A 16,170-nucleotide genomic window follows, 5' to 3' on the forward strand; every position below is an offset into this window, starting at 1 on the left:
ACCGCATGCAGAGATGCATGCGGTGTCCATATGCAATAATTTCTCCACTCAGACAGAAAGATTCAACGCCTTATGCTCGACGGTCCTCGGTGCTCTACACCCATGAAATAGCTCTCACCTCATGTTGTGTAAATCATGCGATCCCCAATCAAGTAGATGGAGATTGGAGATAATGGTCTGTGGTATGTATGTAAATAGTTAAACAAGATATCAATACTCTAAAATACCCCTTCTACTCCGTTAACTTTTAACTCAAATTATTCATTTTTTTAATTTTAGACTATTTTAACATTCTTTTCAATATTTCAAATTTATTTGACACTTTAAAAAAAGTTGAAGTTATAAACAGCCCCTTTAAATAGTGGGGACCAATTTGATACATAAATCCCGAAAAACAACCAAAGAGCGAAAAACCAAGTGCCCCGCATTAAGTTCCGGCGGAAGTTTTCCGTTTGCACGATGGACAAGTCCATCGTTGCCCTTCTTCTAGTTGGTCTTCTGTCTTCCTCATTCGCTGCCCCGTCTAGGTATTTTCTTCCCTTTCCCATTTCCCATTTTCGAAGCCCTAAAATTTCTTCTTTTCTTTTATCGAGCTATTTTAAAGGATTCTCTTTAATTTTGCAGTTCACAGGATGGATACACCATCACAGGCCGCATCAAGATCGATGGTCAGTCATTAGTTTCTCTTTGTTTCAATTGATATTTTGTTTAGGATCTAGCGGTAGCTATGCTGGATCGTTTCCTTTGTACTTTAAGGAGACGATGGGTTTTTAAAATGAGATTTTTTGTGTTTTGTGGAATCAGTTATGGATGCGGTGATTTCGATCATCAACACAAAAAGCGTATTTAGAAAATAAAATCAGAATTCAGTAGAGTGATACTAAAGCTGATTGCAGTGGTATGGAAGGAGAAATTGAGTCATACCTCGGTCTTCTGGGGTAGATTTTGTCTTGGAGATGATACAGTCCCAATTTTTGAGATCGCGAAAATGGCAAATTGAGGGTACTGGTAAATTGAAAGCGGGAATTGGAGAAGAGAAATACAAATAGAGGTGCTTCTTTCATTTAGTTCAAATAAATTAAGATCATTTTTTATACAATAAACCCAAGCCTTCCTAGGTCTACCTCTGCATTTTTGAACATAAGTCGAATCTAAAACATCTATACTCCTAATTGGTTCATCAGATGGTCGACGTTTAATGTGACCAAACCATTTAAGACGACTCTCTCTAATTTTGTCCGTCATTAGAGCTACACTAACCGTATCCGGGATATATTCATTTCGCATTTTGTCTCTAAGTGTAGAGCCACTCATCCAACTAATCATTCTCATCTCGGCAACACTAAACATAGTATTATGCTTCTCTTTTTAAGGCCAATATTCAGCGCCATAGAGCATTGCAGGTCTCACCACTCTCTTATAAAATTTTCCTTTTTCCTTTCAGTCTAAGTTCCTTTCAGTCTAAGTGGTACTTTTTTATCATACGAAAGGCTCAAAGAATTCCTCCATTTCAACCAACCAACTTGAATTCAACTATTAACATCCCCATCTATATCACCGCCACTTTGAACAGCAACCTGAGATATATAAATCGTTCACACCTTTTAATAATTTGATCACCCAAAGTTACACTTCTATCACTAGAGCTACTACTGCCAAAATTACATTTCATGTATTTAGTTTTAGTTGAGTAGAAGGGGTAATTGAACATAAGTTAAGACGTATTACCGAGTTTTCTCACAATCAATTTGGTTTTATGCCGGGTAGGTTTACCATGGAAGCTATACATTTTTTGAGAGGTCCGGGTAGGTTTACCATGGAAGCTATACATTTTTTAAGAGGTTTGATGAAGAAGTTCAGAGATAATAAGAAGGATCTACATTTGATTTTTATTGATTTAGAAAAAGTTTACGATAAGGTTCCAAGAGATGTCCATTGGAGCATTCCTGGGATGAAAGGTGTTGATATGACTTATATTCAAGTAATTAAGTCCATTGGAGCATTCCTGAGATGAAAGGTGTTGATATGACTTATATTGAAGTAATTAAAGATATTTATACTAGAGCCGTTACTTGTGTTCAAACTAAAGGAGGACTAACCAAATATTTTCTTATTTCTATTGGAATACATCAATTATACTAGAGTCGTTACTTGTGTTCAAACTAAAGGAGGATTGACCAACTAACCAAATATTTTCTTATTTCTATTGGAATACATCAAGATTCGACTTTAAGCCCGTATCTTTTTACTTTAGTTATGGATGGTCTCACTGGCCATTTACAGGGGGATGTACTTTTGCTAATGATATCCTTCTCGTGGATAAGACGAGAGTAAATCCCTAGGAAAAATTGAATTATGGAGGTCTACGTTGGAGTCTAAAGGCCTTCATTTGAGTAGAAGGGGCAATAATTAGAGAAAAAAGATAAATTGAAATAAACTAACCTCCTTATCATTCCTTCCCAATAAACTTTCCTCATACTTCTTATTCCTTTCCAATATCTCCAAGTGGAGTATTTGTAGATGCACAATAATCTCACTAAAACTAATTTTTAACTAATTAAATTTTTTTAACTTTATACAACAACTAAATATTATAATGTCTTATCGTTACCCATCTCTTCTAAATGCCCTTGTCCTCAAGGCCGAGTAAGAAATGGAAAGGATACATATATGAACGAGCGGTTTTAAGTGAATTGGCTTGAGGTCGAGTCGAGCAGCTATCGTAGAGATATTGAAGGGTGTGATTTATGAGGTTGGCATCATGGCGCTAGAATTCAATTATTGAATGGAAACAACGAAGAGATTGTGCATGGCTGTGAAATCTTGAAGATCCGGAGACGATCCTAGTAGGTTTGCGAGAAAAATGGATGTAATCTTTTGATAATGATTTGCGTGTTCGGTGATGATGATGCGTAATACACGTTGAAAGATGAGTTGGAGTACAATGAGAGCTAGTGATCTTTGATGAAGATAGTGAGATGGCGGATTGCAGTAGATCTGATATAAGTTGTATGCTGGAAAATGTGATAATAGTGTGGAAATTGGATGCAATAAAGAATATTGGTTGGAATGGTGCTCTATCTTGTAGAGCGAAGATGCTTGTGGGAATGATACCTCTCAATACTATCACCAATAATACAATCCTAATTTTTGAGACCGTGATAAACGAGGATTCAAAGATACTCTAAACTCAAAAAGTCGTGTGTGAGAGAATAAAAGAAGAGAAACATAGATGAATGATACTTTGAGGTTGCCAAGAACTCCATAAGCTCGGAATGTAGAAGGAATAAGAGAAAGAAATATATATTGGAAGAAACTTACATCATCTTTTTCATTCCTTCTCAATAAGTTCAATTGGAGTATATATAGATGCAAAAGAAACTCATTAACACTAATTTTTAACTAATTAATTTTTCTTGTTAATTTAATACAAGAAAAATTTAAGATCCTATCAGAAGAGTTGGAGGGACCGAGTATTGCAGAAAAGTGAACTTTAGGAAGGTATAAATGTTAACTCAAATATTTTGGATTACCAAATGAATTGGAGGTTCATTTCTTCATAAAATTCAACCATGACAAAATGGAGTGGGGATGGCTAAACTCTTTAAGGCAGAAATAGAAAATTTCATTCATCAATAACCACGTCTAATAACAAGAAGAGGTATTTATACTAGCCTTGCAAATTAAATGAATTTAGTATTCCCTGGGCTGTTTTTTAGATAAAAAAAATCAAGAAATAAAAAAGAAAGTAATACAGATGTGTAGGTTTAAACCAGCTAATATTCTATTGAAAGGGAATAATACATCCCAACCGTGAGAAATTTTGCAGAGCACTAGAGATTGGCTCAGAAATGCGTCATTAAAATAAAAATTTAGGTTTAATCAAGTACCCTCTCTATTTCATCACATGCCAGATTCATAATTTGCACACTAGATTTCCTCAGTTACTTAAGGGTGACTTATCGGTCACATTAATCTAAACATTCCAAAATCTATAGGATGGTTATTAGTTTTTAGATGGACAACAATGTTGTAAATGAGTTGAAATTCTAAGAGAAAGGTTATTACCTTTGGAACTTGACCAATGAGCTTGAGAAGTAGGATAGGAAAAAATAATAATTGAATATGATGTTCGTGAAACTAAATGTGGGATAGTACTAAGCTGAATGAGAAAGTGTGAATGGAGAAAGGAGATGTTGAGAAACGAATTCTTCCAAAAGGGAGTTACAATGAAAGTATGGTGCTTGTGGACGCTCTTTTCATCGATACGATATGGATTTCTCGTTCTATTTTTTGGCTTGTGGTAGGCCATGAAGATTCATGCTCTATGCAAATAATCTTATGAGAAAAAAAAAATCAATATGTTTCATTCGAGTGTTGGCCATGTTCTGAATGTGAACATTATTAACATCAATGATGCAAAGCTTCTTAAGGTTTAGGACTCACTACTGCAAATCTAAGATGAGATGCATAAGGAATACTTTAATCATCACAACTTGCAATTTCTAAACTTTTAAGTTAAGCAAATATTAGTCTCCTAGCATGCGAAATTATAATACCATGTCATTCACTCCAAATAATAATTTTGAAGCTGTTAAAACGTATAAATTTTCAGGAAATCTTTATGGTTTATATTCACACAAAGGTTTCACAGCACAAAAAGGAAAATAGGAATTTAAAAAAATTTTACTTACTCACGCTACACCAATCACACAATATTTATGAAAGGTTCATGGATGGGAATATCCAATTAGAAGATTCAATCATCACATATGCACATAAAAAATCTTCTCTTATAAAATATTGTCAAGATTTGCACTACATTTGAAGGATTCGTTTCCATCCAACCATGACACAAATTTTGAAAAGAAAGATGAATTTTATTAATTCGCTCATCCAATAATACATGCTTCAAGTGTTTTATTTACGACCCAAAAAACTCAAAATTAGTAGTTTCCCACAATACTCTAAGATTTTGTATAACAACTATAAGTATTAGTTTTAATAAACTTGGTTTCTATCAAAAATAAAAGTTTTCATTTCATCCTAGACAAAAATTACAAGTCATGGCTACTATAATGCATTCACGAGATCTACCAAAAGAAACAAATATGTATAAGACTATACTAGGAAAGTGTCATGATTCTGTCTGGGACTTGAAATTAATTAAGCTTGGAACTGACGGTCGATTGGTGAATTTAAATTTTATATTAGTCTAATTTTATAACTAACAACTTTATATCTAAACACTAATTGAAAGAGCCACTAAAAAAGTAATTTAATTAACAAATAAATGTTTGCCTTTTCGGTTGTTAATCTCGCATTCTATACACATTATCTCTTTTAGTATTAATCCTCTATTCAAAACATCAACTTGAAAAAAAAAAATAAAAACAACATAATGTGTTATCTAAGATAACCCAGTGGAATAATCATATTTTTTAAGCTACCATAACCCAAAAGAAGATGATATTTATATTAATTTTTCATATTTCATTATGGAAATTCATATAATAATCTAATGCATGTATTCTTGACGTTTGCTCACCGGAAAAAATCTAAAACTCTGCTTGCATTAATTTAACTTTATTTTTCTAGGTTTAATATTTAATTTTATTTTTATTTCATTCATTTATCTTTCATATATGTCTCAAGAGCTCCGTTCAACATAACCTAATACACCCTTGCTCGATATTATTTCCTCGACATAGTAGTTCATGATCTAAATTATATCATTTTCTGAAGTGAAAATTTATCTACTCACCCATGGTTGATATTCTCTCTTCAGTGCAACGATTAATGATATAAATTTCATAATTGTCAGAGGTAGTATGGTGTCTACTCGTCCCTGATCGGTACTCTCCCATCAGCACAATGTTTAGCGAAATTTCACAATTGTCTGAGATAATATGAAAAAATCTGCGCGCGAGTACATTGACTTCCCTAATTAGTACCATAAGGGGTTGAACTCCTCTTAATATGCACATACAAATATTTGTATATATACTTATTTCACTTGTCATGACGTGCATTATTTCATTATGTGACATTTTTCATGTATCTACTCATGAACAAATGCACGTTTATTAGATTCAAAATGGCATGCAATAGTCTAATAAATTGATAAATAAATTATTCAATTGTTTATGCAGGATTGTTAACATTATTTCTAAACGTCATGTAATAATATGTTATATGCATCTTTACGTGAATTTAAAAATCATGTAATAATCTAATATATGCATATTTACTAGAATTTGTATTTCATGCAATAATCAATGTTTAATATAAATCTCACTAGAATAAAGCATAAATGTAATCAAGCCTATATTTAGAAATAATGACAACTTCTAAAATTTAGAATTATAGTTACTCACCTTAAGCTCGTAAGATTTTCTTTTATTTATGCTCTATCAACTTTTCTTTAATAAAATACCTACTCTAAAATGTAACATTTCTTGTTAATTTTTTTTTTAAATTTTAAATTAATTTCGCTATTTAATAGAAATATTGCTCTTTGGGCCTTTTTAGGACAGCGTTTCCATTGTGTCGTAGCTCGAAAAATGCGACAAAATCGATTAATCGCGTTTGGTTCACTTATTTTAAGTGTGTTTGTGAATAAGATGCGGCTAAAAAGCCGAAAAGCGGCCACTAAATTATCCCTACGGCTCGCAGTTGGTCATGTGTGAAATTATGCGCCTATCCTTTCGACGTGAATAAGCGGATGGGGGGAAAGGGCAGCCTTACTTTGCATCATCAAGAGTAGCCTTGAGCCCGCAAGATAATCCTCTTTCATTCTTCTTCCATCTTCTTTTTTGGGTCCAATTTGGCAATTTTTTAACCATTCTTGCCTTCTTTCTCTTCCCTCGGCCCGTTCGGGTTATCGTCTTGCAATATGCACTCATTTCCATTCGAGAGATCTTGGTTGAGGATTTTTGTTGTTTATCTTGTTTTTTGGTTTGGTTATTCTCTTATGATTTTACTCATGCCAATGAATGATGCTTTGCCACTTCTACTTGTGTTTACAAATTGAGTTATTTTCTAGAATTGCTAAATCACATTCTCGGTTGTCTGAATGATTGAACTTTCAAGTTAGCATTTTTGTATAGTTAATTCATATACATAGCCTTGTGAAAATTTTGAATGAAATTGAAGCACTATTATAGTTCAAAATAATTAATGCAATTCAATATGCAGTATTGGGATAAGGCTTTATTAATTTTATGAGATGCCTGAATGACATGATGTTGGTTGCGAGTATCAATATAATTACACGTAAATGGAAGAACATTTTCTCATATTAATGGAGAATGCTCTGGTCAACTGAAAAATATTTCATATTAATAGAGAAAACGAGTGTCAATATAGTTTGAAAATAATGAAAGCAATGCAGTATGCAGTTAGTGTTTTATGCTTGTTGGTTTTTAATTTCTTTTTTTAGTCAATAACTTTGATAATTTTGACTTTCCTTTATCTTTGAAGAAAATTGTGGGTGCACTTCATACTTTGTAAATTTGAATTGGAGGAATTTTGGAAGCATTATTTAACACTAGTTTACGACCTTTGTTCTGGCTATAGAAATGTGCCTGCAGTGCAAGGTTGTGACACTTATTAAGGCTGAGTTTCCCTGTAGTGAATGTTTTTGTCTAGTATTTTGAGGTTATCAAATAAATGCTAAGATCGTATTTTATAAAATATATCAAAATTTTGCTTGTTGTTTGCTGCTTTCGCTATGATCTGAAAATTGAAAGTACGTTCTTTTTGAAGTGTTGTTGCTATCTTGTTATCCCCTTGGTGATGAAAATGTCTTTTTGGCAGTGATATTACTTTCTTCCTGTCAATTTTGTTATTCTTGCTTGATGTATGTTATATGGTAAAGATTCAAGTCTTGATCCTTTCTTGAACTTGTTAATATGTCATACCCTTGGCTAAGGCTTATAATTGAAGTTGAAATTGGTTATGTATTGGAGGATGCTCCTCGAATTAGGGGATCTACATATTTATTGTTGTTGAGCCTTGTGTAATATCTTTGTTGGAGTTTTCTTTGAGATTGCTTATATTTTAATTATTCATGTCTTAAGGTTGTTATAGTTATTTGAGCTGATTATTTTGGATTCTAAATGTCCTGGTGGATTGTGTGGCTACTGGCTATCCTCTTTTGGTGATATTTTGAAGTTTTTTATTTGAGCTGATTGTTGATGAATATGAGATGCACAAATGACATATTCACATGCATTTGTCTAAAAAGATGGCCGCTTCATCTTTATTAACACATTATATTGTGAATATGTTTTATCATTATATGTTGTTTATTCTAGTTCCTAATAATTTCTCATCTTGTATTTTAATAGAATAATTTGAAGTAGTAGGGCTTGATATTTTTTAACACTCTAGTGTTATATCTGTCAATTTTGAAGTTGTCTAAGCATATTTGATTTGGCCTAGTGAAGTAAAATTTTTTATTGAAATGAGTATTTCTTTTTGTTTGTAAAGGTTTATATTGATTATTTATTTTCGTAACTAGTGGTTGTGGTGAGTAAGAAAAAAAAAAGTGGATCGTCTGCTATATGGGAGAGATGTGATGTTAATCTTTGTGATCTCTACCTGTAGAAGGTCGAACTTTGAAATAAGTCGACAATCTATTTTTAAAAAGAAGGATGTCATAACATTATTAAAAATTTTAAAGAGAAAACTGGAAGAGATTATGATAGGTTGTAAATGAAGAATAAATGGGATCAATTAAAAGAGTGAAAATTATGGAAAGAGTTAAAGCAAAGAGCAATAGATTTGGGTTGGGGCCCTATAAAACAAACCATTGATGCTTCAAAAAAATGGTGGGCAGAGTGATTGAAAGTAAAAAATTATCAAATGTCCAACAGATTTCAAAACTTTTTATTCAATTCATTTATATCACCATATGAAATATTAATTTATTGTAGGTCATACCAAATGTGAAGAAGTTCAAATTTAGTGGCATTGACTCTGAGTTTGAAGATAAAATTGACCTAATTTTTAGTGGAGTCATGGCCTCTAGTGATCATGCACGGAAGTCGAGTGAGTGTGCACATTAATATAATTGAGCATGTAGATTCTGAGCAAATAGATAACTCAATTGAAGGGTCTAATCTTATCATAAAAGAAGTTGGATCGAGCCAATCAAAACGACCTAGGAATGAGAACAAGAAAAAAAAGATGACGCGGTGTTCTTATGAAGTCAGGTTATGCAATTAGTTGTATGCACTAATGAGTCTAACATATCAATTGCAACTTCTATTCAACAAGTTCTGAAAATATTGGAATAAAATGCAAACATTTATGAAGATGTTTTTGTATTTCTTTTCAATGAAGTTGAGAATTCTGTATGTCATTGACACCTAAGCTTAGGGTTAGCTATTTATTTTTCTTTTATGACAATCGTGATGCTTGAATGTTATCAACGCTATCATGTGTTAGTGATGTTTGCTTTTTTATTTACGATTATATGTTTTAAGATGTATCAATTTGTTGCTTTTTTATATACTAATATATAATTCATTATTTTTATTTCTTCAATTTCAGATTTATTTATTGTGCTTGATTTCTTTTAACTGTGTCTTGTTTTAGAATAACAACAACGAATAATATTGATGGAGAAGGATGTAGAAGAATAATTACAACTTCATTATGCGTAACATGAGTATTACAACTCATATATTGCTCACACTTCTTGCATGACATCCACTTGCATTGGCGACGAATGAGTTGGGGGTCTTCCAACAAGATTTAACCTGAATCAATATTTCTTGATCTATTGGAAGAATACTAAAATTATGGTCTTCATGGCTCCTCTAGGATAACTTTAAGAGAGGTGTTAACTATAAATCTCTATATTTTATCATAAAACGAGTCTATAAGTAGATATTTTCAATCAATTTAAATGCTTTGGTCAGCTTATTTTTAAAAGTTATCTGACCTGAAAACACAACATTCCAAAATACTTCTATAGAGATTTCATAAGATCAACGCTACATGCTATACTTTAAGATAGATTTTTGTTTTCATCTTTTTCTAAATTTACTTTAAGAGTAACTATAATATGTTTTTTAAATCATTTAGAGTTGTATTTGAACAATTGATGAAACACACGTAGATGAACAATTATAATGAAAAAACTACATATATATTGGATTTTGTATTCACCAACACAGAATGTTATGGCTGTATATGATTTGAACATGTGTTTTACTTTTGTAATAGTTGGATGAGAAGGTATCACATATGATAGTCGTATATTCAAATTTGCTATGCAAAGTACATACAATTTTCGTAAATCACCTCCAAGTTTGCTAAAGTAAATAAATTATATGATTTTTTGACAATGCTATTGGTTAGATGTTTAATAGGGAAATATTATTTGGTTGATGTTGAATATCCGTTACATAGAGGGTATCTCAAGTTATTATCTGATGCAGAGGACTGTGACCTTTTTGGGTGGGTTGATTAGCTTGATGATTTCACATTATGTAATATTTAGACATGGAGAACATATTTAGAGAAATGTTATTTGTATGATTGATCGTTTGCATCTCAATAGTTAAATTTTGAAATGTTAGTTGTTGTTTCAATTTTTTTTCTTTTTATTTTGATTGCAATGTTACTCACTGTTAAGTGAGATGTCTATTCTACATGTAATATTCAAACTTATGAGTTTGCATCTCAATAGTTAAATTTTGAAATGTTAGCTGTTGTTTCAATTTTTTTTTTTTTATTTTGATTGCAATATTACTCACTGTTAAGTGACATGTCTATTCTACATGTAATATTCAAACTTATGAGTTTTTAGGGATTCAAAATGTAACTTATGTTTTCATGTATGATTTATCCAACGTGGAATGGTTTTTTTAAAAACAACACAACAATACAGGGGCAAAAATATCTTTTTTTCTTAAGTAATTGCAGCACAGCTATCACATAAATGTACAAAACAAACAGACAACTTTCCTTCAACAGTTTCCTCTCAACAAATTTCTCCCACAGCTGCAGGGCAACATATTTTCAAACAACTACAGCTATCCCTAATAGGCCTTTAAGTGATTTTGATTACTTAAATAATTTATTATTACCTATTTTGAGATATTCTTAAATTACTATTCATTTTTAACATCCTCATTTAAAGTCACTACTATAAACTTAAATATAAAATCTGAACTGATTAATGTTGCTATTTCTTCTTATTTTTCAATCTGAATGTTGTTCCACCTCTGATTTCTAACATCAATCAACATTACTCCATATTAACATTTCCTGAAAATAATATTTAAGTATAATTTAAGTTTTATAGAAGAAATCAAATTTAAATGACCATAACATTATCTTATAGGCTCGGTTTACCTTACCACATGCAAGGCTCCTCCTTCTTCCATAATTTGCTTGGTTCGGGCGCTATTCTTTTGTTTATACTTCTGACATTGCATTATAAATAAATACTTGATACATTTAATTTTAAAGATGCTAAATTCATAACTTAAAATTAAACCCTAACCTCAAAAGCTTTAGTCCACCCCTATCTCGCATGTGGCTTGCCCATTCTACAACAAGCGCTTGCACGTGAAAACCTAAGGAGTGTGCTACCTCTTCTTTATGTGAGCGCACGAGCTGACAATTTCTTCCTTCTGTAAGAATAGCTGCCCTACGCGTCTCCTGCATGCCATGTTGTCGACGCGCCTCCTTCACGCATGACATTCCTACACACAACACCAACTTCCAGAGTGTCGTCAAATTTCTGGTATGAGAAGCATGAGACTTTCATTCTTCATTTTTCTTCTTCCTTCTTCGATTTTCTAGGGCACGATGCTTTCTTCTCTCGTACTGCGTCCGCTTGGAAGTTCTTTCCACTTCTTCATTCTCACGATATTATTCGCTCTTAGGAGATGGTTTCCAGTTCTCAGCTTCTCCCTCTCCCTCTCCCTCTCCCTCTCCCTGTGTCTCTCTCGTTCCTTTGCCTGGCTCGATAGTCCGCTTGGGTGAGACGCTCGTTTCCTTGAAACAAAGCTGTCGAGATGGTTTTTCGAACCGACCCATCTATTAGATATTTATTTATTTATTTTATACGGATATTACAGAAATTCTAATAGCCAATTAAAGCTACCATAGTAATAGATCAAATAATAGCTAGAAGACAAATATGACACATGGAATAATAACAAGCACACCAATTCTCCTAGTAGAAGACACTCGACTTCAAGCTATAAGTAAATAAGGAAGCAACAATCGAACATGGGCTAAAGGACCAACTTCAGCTATTATACTTTTAGAATTTATAATAATGCTCTTCTAATCAAAGGCTTGACAGCACATGTTCTAAATATGTGTTGGCGCAAGGAAAAAAAGCAACTAAACTAGGGAATTCATTGGCTGACTCATAAGCACTTGTAGGCGTATGCCAATCTCACCAAGGTAATCATAACATGTTAGGGCATATCTTGTTTTCAGAAGTGCCAACATCATAAGCATGTTACACAAAATTTTAAGTTAATAGAAAATGTGACAAACTTTAACTACATCAAAACTAAAAATGCATTGTGGTCATCCCAACCCTCATCACGTTCATTTTCAATTAGTATAAACTTGGAGATTTCCATCGAATTTGGTTTAAAAAAATTAAGCTTTGAGAAATTGGACATTTGATATTCATCTAATAAATATAGAAATAATTTTTCTGCTTCAAGCAAAATAATTTATGAATCATCACAAATACGTTTGTCAAAATAATGCATAAGATACTTTGATTTTACCATGAATATTTGATATGATATCATATTTAGATTTGTTTTAAGAACATGATGCTAAGATTTATCTAGTAAAATGCTGGATGTGAATTCAAAAAGAGAATGAAAAAAAATGAATTTAAGGTATTGACTACATGTTAGTGCAATAAAGTACATTGAAGAATAGTCAAATACTAGTTATTTTAGAAATTTCACTTTATAACGAATTTTTAATAATCCACTTAAACAACATCCATAAGACAAATCTAACACATGAAACAAAGATTACCAATCGAAAAATGAAATTGCCAGTGAAACCTTAGACTCTGAGCTAATGGTAAAGAAGGAAAGCTGAAATTGAATATCGGTTGTAAGATCGACTCACTGACATCGCTTTCCTAATCAAAAGCTTCCAGAACTTTGGCTTTCTAAACTAGACATCTGATGAAACAAGGAATAAAATTAGTTGAACTAAGGATTATAAGGGCTGAATCAAAATAACATATAACATTAAATCAAACATACTAAGATAATCAAACTGAAATGTTCTCATTGACACCAACATCATAAGTATGTTACATTCAAAAACAACCTTAAAAATTGAAAATAAGAAAAGTTTCAAACTTTGACTATAATCATCCCAATGCTCGCATCCCAATGTTTCTTATGAGTATAAATTTTTGGATTTCCATCACTTTTGAGATAGATCGATCACGAAGGAGGATTAGAAACAACCTCAGAACAAAAATTGACCACAAGGTAGTATGAGTAATAGAGTCTCACAAATGATACATAAAGATACTAAATAAGGGAGGATTGGTTCTTTGATTAGGAGGGAACAATGGCTTTATAAAGTAAACTAGTTCAGTAGTGATTCATTTCACTAGTTAAGATGGTTCATTTCGACCGATCAACAACTTTTTAACCTTTTCTCTAGTTTTCATTAGGTTTAAATGATTTGGTGAATTTTATTAACTGGTTTAAATATAGGTGATATTTAGTGTTTTTTTTTAGTCTTTTTTTTGTTGGCGTCTAGTTTTGTGGGATCTTAAAATTCGAGCCTTGACCTTACTTGATGATAACGAGGGACTTTTAAGAGTGATCTTGTAAAATTTGTAAAAGAAAGATGAGATTGCAGATAAGCCATTCCCTAAGATTTTTAACTCATTTGCGAGGTCTTTAGATTTGAGGACCGAGGTTTTTCATAGTTATAAGCTCATATGATTAATTACTTCTCCGATCATGGGAGAGTACATTTGATTAATGCTAGTCATTAGAGCACCAAGTGCTCAGGATATAGTAGTAGCAGACTTTGGATTTTAGGTTGAAAAAATTATCTCTATTAGCTTTAGAGCAGATTGTGGTGGGAGTGATGCTAAACCCGATCATGATCTTATGGTTTCACCATCTTAAGCTGTCATATTTCATAGTCTACTTAATCATAGAAGGTGGTTGACCCAACTAACAAATGAATCATTGACAACAGCCATGAGTTATTTCGTTTAAGAAGATTTTGTAGGCTTGGGATAGATATTCGTCTAAGGGGATAAGTTCAAGTTGAGTTTACTTAACATAGAATTATTGTTCTCTATCATATATATTTTTTGAATCATTTCTGAAATAAACAAATCAACTGGAGAACATGAGGTCTACGAATTCATCTCTATTAGCTTTAGAGCGGATTGTGGGGGAAAGATGATGAACTCGATCAAAATCTTATGGTTTCATCATCCTCAATTGTCATGTTTCATAGTCTACTTAATTAAAGAAGGTGGTTGACCCAACTAACAAATGAATCATTGACAACAACTATGGGTTGTTTTTTTTAAGAAGATTTTGTAGGCTTGGGATACAAATTTGTCCAAGGGGATAAATTCAAGTTGAGTTTACTTAACATAGAATTCTTGTGCCCAATCATATATATCTTATGAATCATTGCTAAAATAAACAATTCAACTGGAGAGCATAAGGTCTACAATTATGATTATAATATAGTGGAGCTAGTTAATCAAACTACTATGTTAGATGGTTTTAGTTGTAATTACTATACTTATAAAACTATCTAGGTAAATCACAGAAATAGAGGACTCTGTTCACGTCTTGATTGTAATAAGATTATTTTATGCATGAATGTAATGGTATATTTGATATGACATTTGAGCTTTAGTTAATCTTAATTTTTCCATCCTTAACAGATCGGTGCAGAGGGTGGATGGCATTTGCTTTTTAGCTTTAAATGATTGAACTTCATGTAAGTATTTTAAATTATAAAAGAGTTTAATTCTGAAAAAAAACTCTTTCGCTCGAGACTTGTATTCAGCACGACTATTATTGGGGTATTTAGAATCATTGCACTTCTAACTTGAGAGCTTGATTAGAATCTTTTCTAACACAAAAATCATCAGAGTATTTATCTGAAATATTAACATTTATAATTTAGTTAAAATTTATTACTTGAATATTATTAAAATATCATTTTTATCAACTATGGTCTTTGTAAGGAGAAGAACTGGACTTACCAAATGAGAGGTTAGTCTTGTCTACTTCTGTGCTTATGAGGAGGATGGGATTGACTAAGGTGAGTCTTATAGGCCTTGTCTACTTCTGTGCTTATCAGGAGGATGGGATTGACTAAGGTGAGTCTTATAGGCAAGATGACTAATGTGAGACTTAGATCTTACGGCGCATGCATGAATTAATAGTTTTCAATTAAGCTTTAAAAAGAGAATTTTTTTGTAGAGGAAAAAAATGTGTGCACATTTCTTGAGGCAGATTTCATTCTATGTTAAATTTATATTCAGCCTGCACAACATTTTACTTATTTATGTGTTACTTTTTTAATTTGTTCAATTTTGTAGGGGTCTTGTTTAGGTTCTTTTTAGGTTCTACTTACGTATATGTTGGTCTCTTGTGAGTCAAAAATCTGCCATCCTTATGACGCTGTCTATATCTTGGGGGGTGCATCGGGAAAGCTAGGTCTACTGATTGCATCATGAAAAGTTTGTATGGGTAAATAAACATCATGATCTTACCTTCATCCCCAGTACGCTATGAAAAGCATGTATGGTGCACTTGTAAGAAAGATTAGATGAATATTCCAGCTGCATTGAAATAACGAGCTCTTGTACTTTTATGGGTGTCCCCACCATCTATGAAAAATGCATAGAGGGTTACCACTTTCGTCGCAATGGTCATCTATCAGTTTTGCCACACCACATTACGAAAAACATGTACAAAGTTTCACCAATCGCATCAAACTTGCTATAGGCAAGATTTTGGGGGTTTTTTAGTTGCTGATTTGAATTCTACTTATGAGACAATCGACATCATCGAGCCAATAAAATGACAATCCTGCACAATTTTTGAGACAGTGATATATACCTCTTCATTTTCATCTTTTTTGTTTTTCTTTCTCTAATATATA

General features: G+C 32.3%; 1 protein-coding gene across 1 annotated transcript in view; it reads left to right on the forward strand.

Moving 5' to 3' along the window:
• The first annotated feature begins 370 nt into the window (after positions 1-370).
• Positions 371-16,170, forward strand: part of LOC110039219 (ER membrane protein complex subunit 7 homolog) — a 29,059-nt gene continuing 13,259 nt past the window's right edge. The window contains exons 1-2 of the mRNA XM_020744211.1: positions 371-527; positions 625-668. Of these exons, the coding sequence (XP_020599870.1) occupies positions 460-527; positions 625-668 (112 nt within the window). The 5' untranslated portion in view covers positions 371-459. The remainder of the gene's footprint in view (positions 528-624; positions 669-16,170) is intronic.

This window comes from Phalaenopsis equestris, unplaced genomic scaffold (assembly GCF_001263595.1).
Source record: "Phalaenopsis equestris unplaced genomic scaffold, ASM126359v1 Scaffold235867, whole genome shotgun sequence".
Classification (NCBI taxonomy): Eukaryota; Viridiplantae; Streptophyta; class Magnoliopsida; order Asparagales; family Orchidaceae; genus Phalaenopsis; species Phalaenopsis equestris.